Here is a 3,292-nt window from a genome sequence, read left to right as displayed (position 1 = left end):
CGCGCGCACACACACACACGGCGGCGGCGGCGGCGGCGGCCCGGGCGGCCGCTTTCGTTACGCGCCCACGGCGCCCGATTTTAGTTCCTTTCTTCCCCCCCGAGCCCCCGAGCGGCTCGGGGCGCGCACGGCCCCCGAGGAGAATATTTGTATTTGCGGCCCCCGCTGCCGGCCCGGCCCCGGCGCCCTTTGTTTAAAGGCAGATTTTGATGGAACGGGGACGATCGCGAAGCGCGGAGCCGCCCGGGTCGAGCGAGCGCGGGGCTCTCGGCGATCGACGCGGCCGGGGGGGGCGAAGGGGCCCCCGAGCGCGGCCGTTTTATAGGGACGGGGCCGTTGGGGGGCGGCGGTCCCCGCGCGGGGGCTGTTAGGCTGCGGGCCGCCCCGCACCGAGTGTTATTAACTTAAGTTGGGCGAGCGGCGGGGCAGAGCGGGCGGCGGTAAGATGGCGGTCCCCGGCTGCTCCCGGCGCCTCTCTCCCGGTTGTGCAGAAAACGGCGAAGTTTGGGGTAACCCCGCTGCGAGGGGCGGCGGGGGGGGGCAGCGCCGGGACTGAACTTTTTTTTTTTTTTTTTTTTTCCCCGTAGTTTTGGGTTGAGCTCGCGGTTTGAGTGTGGGCTTCGGATCGGTGTGCGGGGTGCAGAGCCCCGGAGCCGAGGGACGGGGCTGCGGACGGGGCCGCGCTCGGTCGAGGTTTTCTTCTCTCGGGCCCTGGAGGGGACTCCGCGTGCGGCCCCCGCCGGGTGCGGCGCCGCGCGTGGGGCCCCCGACGGCCGCGGGCGGACGGCAGTGGAGGTGTCTGCGGGTGCGTGGCCTGGCGGAAAATGCACGCGGGCAGGGGCCGTGGGGCGCTGTCAATATTTGCGAAAAATCAGGTAAAAATAAAGGGGAAAAAAAAAAGCGCGTTTCTGTGGAAGTCGGAGAGGCGCTTTTCAGTCTTTAGAAACTTTGCTCGCTGCTCCGCTCCCCACGAAGCTCGGGGACCTGGCCGAGCGTGCTCCCGTTCCCGGCCGGGAAATGCTGGGAGCACCGCTGCGAGCCCCGAGCGCTCCGAGCAGCCCCGGGGGGCCGTCCCCGGGATGGGGGCTGCAGCCCGCGTCGTGCCGAGCGCTGCCCCGGCCGTCCCCGGCGCACAACGAGCACCTCGGGGCGGTTCCAGGGGACACGCTGCGGAGTTAACGCGGTGCCTCGGCGGCTGCTTAAAGGACGGGATCCTTTTGCTCGCCGTCCCGACCTTCGGCTGTTCCCTGGCTGCGGGGCGAGGACGCGGATCCCCCGCGGGAAGCCCCGTCCCGTCCCTCCCCGCAGCACCGCAGGGGCAGAGCAGGGCGGCCCGGCCGGGGCTGTCCGTGGGCTCCGTCGGGGACCGTCGGGCAGAGTTCGGGGGTCGGTTGCGTTTATAGATTTGTGATAATGCCGCTGATCCTGAGCAGAAGAGTACCCTTCTGGTTTTCTTCATTTTGACATCACCCGTATAAGGCCTCTCAATAATCGGTTGCGGGCAGTGTGTGCTCCCGGCGGGTGTTATCTCCCTGTGTTTGGGTCGGGCCGCTCTATGTGTCGGGAGTAAATGAACACGTGTTGTCCCGGCCCGGAGCTGCCGGGGGAAGCTGCCACCGCGGGCTGGAAAAATCCAAAGGGTTTTCGCTGCTGCCCAAATCCAGGGCTGAGGCTGAGGCTGCGTGCGCGCGAGTGCGTGGGGCCGGTGCGCGGCGCAGGGACCGATGCTGGTGGTGGTCCCGACGGGCGGGGATTGCGGGGTGACACAGCGCTGACACGGGCGGTCTGCGGGTGGTGAATCCCCCGCCTTCGGGGGGGTCGACAAAACACATTTCAGGTTTAATTCAATCCTCCTCTATTTATGAAGGAGTGAAATAAACGCGTCGGTATATTGAAAAGTTGGTCCCAGAGCGGCAGGGCTGGGGAGGAATCCTGCTCAGCTCTAGTGCTGAGCTTACTCCGAGCGGCTGGGAACGGCGAACACTGAGCGGGCAGAGCCAGAACCGGGCGGGCAGCGGGGCAGGGCGCTGCGTGTCCCCGGCACAGCAGCCCTGGGTGCCGCTTTGGGAGTGCGGAGCGGAGGGTCGGGAACCCTGGAAGCGCCATTCAGATGGAACACAGTGGGGCGGGCTCCCGCTTTGCTGCCCGATGCCGGAGCAGCTCTGAGGAGCCGGGCTCACCCGGTGCTTTGGGCGCTTCGCTTTTCTCTGTGCCTGCTCGCTCTGGTTTGATACTGGGGAGCTCGTTTGGAGCTCTTCCTGGACCAGCAGCAGCAGCAGAAGTTTCCGTGCCGAGGTCGCCCGTTGGCGCTGTGCGTTGTCCTCGGGCAGCGCCGTGCCCGGTCCGGGGCAGCGTGGCCGAACCGCGGAGCCCACGGGAGCGCGGCGCGTGCCCTCCCCGCGCTGCGCGGTGCCGGGAGCAGCGCCCCGAGGGGCGGCGGCTCCGCGCGGGGCCCGGGGAGCGGCGTCAGGCGCGAACCGCGGGCGGGGGGCAGCGCCGGGGGCGGGAGGGACCCGGTGCCGGGCGGCGTTGCTCGGGTCCGGCGGGCAGAAAGCGATCGGCCGTGCCGCTGCCGGGGCTGGTGAGGCGTTTTCTCGCGGAGTGCCTTCCCCTCCGGTTCGTATTCCCTCTCGTTTTCAGTAGTGTGTGTGCATGGAACGTCGGTGCCGCTGCACCCGATGGGCTTTATGGGTTTCAGGCTGTGAAGATGACATTTGTTTTTCGCTCCCGTCGCCGCGTCGTGTTGACAAGGTGTTGATTTAGCTTTAGGAATGGTCTGGTCACATGGTCCCTCGCGTGTTGTCACGGAGGTACCGTTTAAGGTCGGTTTGGGCTTTGTATTCCGCCCCCCCCCCCCCCGCCTCGGTGCGCCGTTTCGTGACCCAAAAGGAGGAGGGTTGTAAGGACCGGGACGTGTGTTCTGCCCCATCCCCTCGCCCGGCGCTTCGAGCCTCTGCCCCCCTCCTGCGGAACTTCGCCCCGCTCCGCTCCGGCCGCGGGAGCCGTTCAGATGAGCCTCAAAAGATGGGGGAGAGAAAGAGAGAGCGCTGCGGTGGGGAGAGGAGAGGAGCGGCGGAGGCAGGCAGGGAGCGGAGGGGCCGCGGGCGCGGTGCCCGGCGCGGGAACGGGCGGGGAGCGGCGGGGGCGAGCGGCGGCTCAGCGCAGCTCCTCGCCCCGAGTCGACGTGGAGAGAGAGAGAGGCCCCCGCGAGGATCCGAAATGGCCGAGGCTCGGGAGGAGCCTCCCGCGCTCGCCTCGGCCCGGCTCGGCCCCGCACCGCGCCCCGCGCCCC

At 68.4% G+C, this 3,292-nt stretch overlaps 1 protein-coding gene across 1 annotated transcript in view; it reads left to right on the top strand.

The window, feature by feature from the left end:
* The window catches only part of LOC110395191 (polycomb complex protein BMI-1), a 12,745-nt gene that overhangs the window by 4,656 nt on the left and 4,797 nt on the right, over positions 1-3,292 (top strand). The window contains exon 9 of the mRNA XM_021389365.1: positions 588-805. Coding sequence (XP_021245040.1) covers positions 588-805 — 218 coding nt within the window. The remainder of the gene's footprint in view (positions 1-587; positions 806-3,292) is intronic.

This window comes from Numida meleagris, chromosome 2 (genome assembly GCF_002078875.1).
Source record: "Numida meleagris isolate 19003 breed g44 Domestic line chromosome 2, NumMel1.0, whole genome shotgun sequence".
Classification (NCBI taxonomy): domain Eukaryota; kingdom Metazoa; phylum Chordata; class Aves; order Galliformes; family Numididae; genus Numida; species Numida meleagris.
This window is presented reverse-complemented; position numbering and strand designations above follow the sequence as displayed.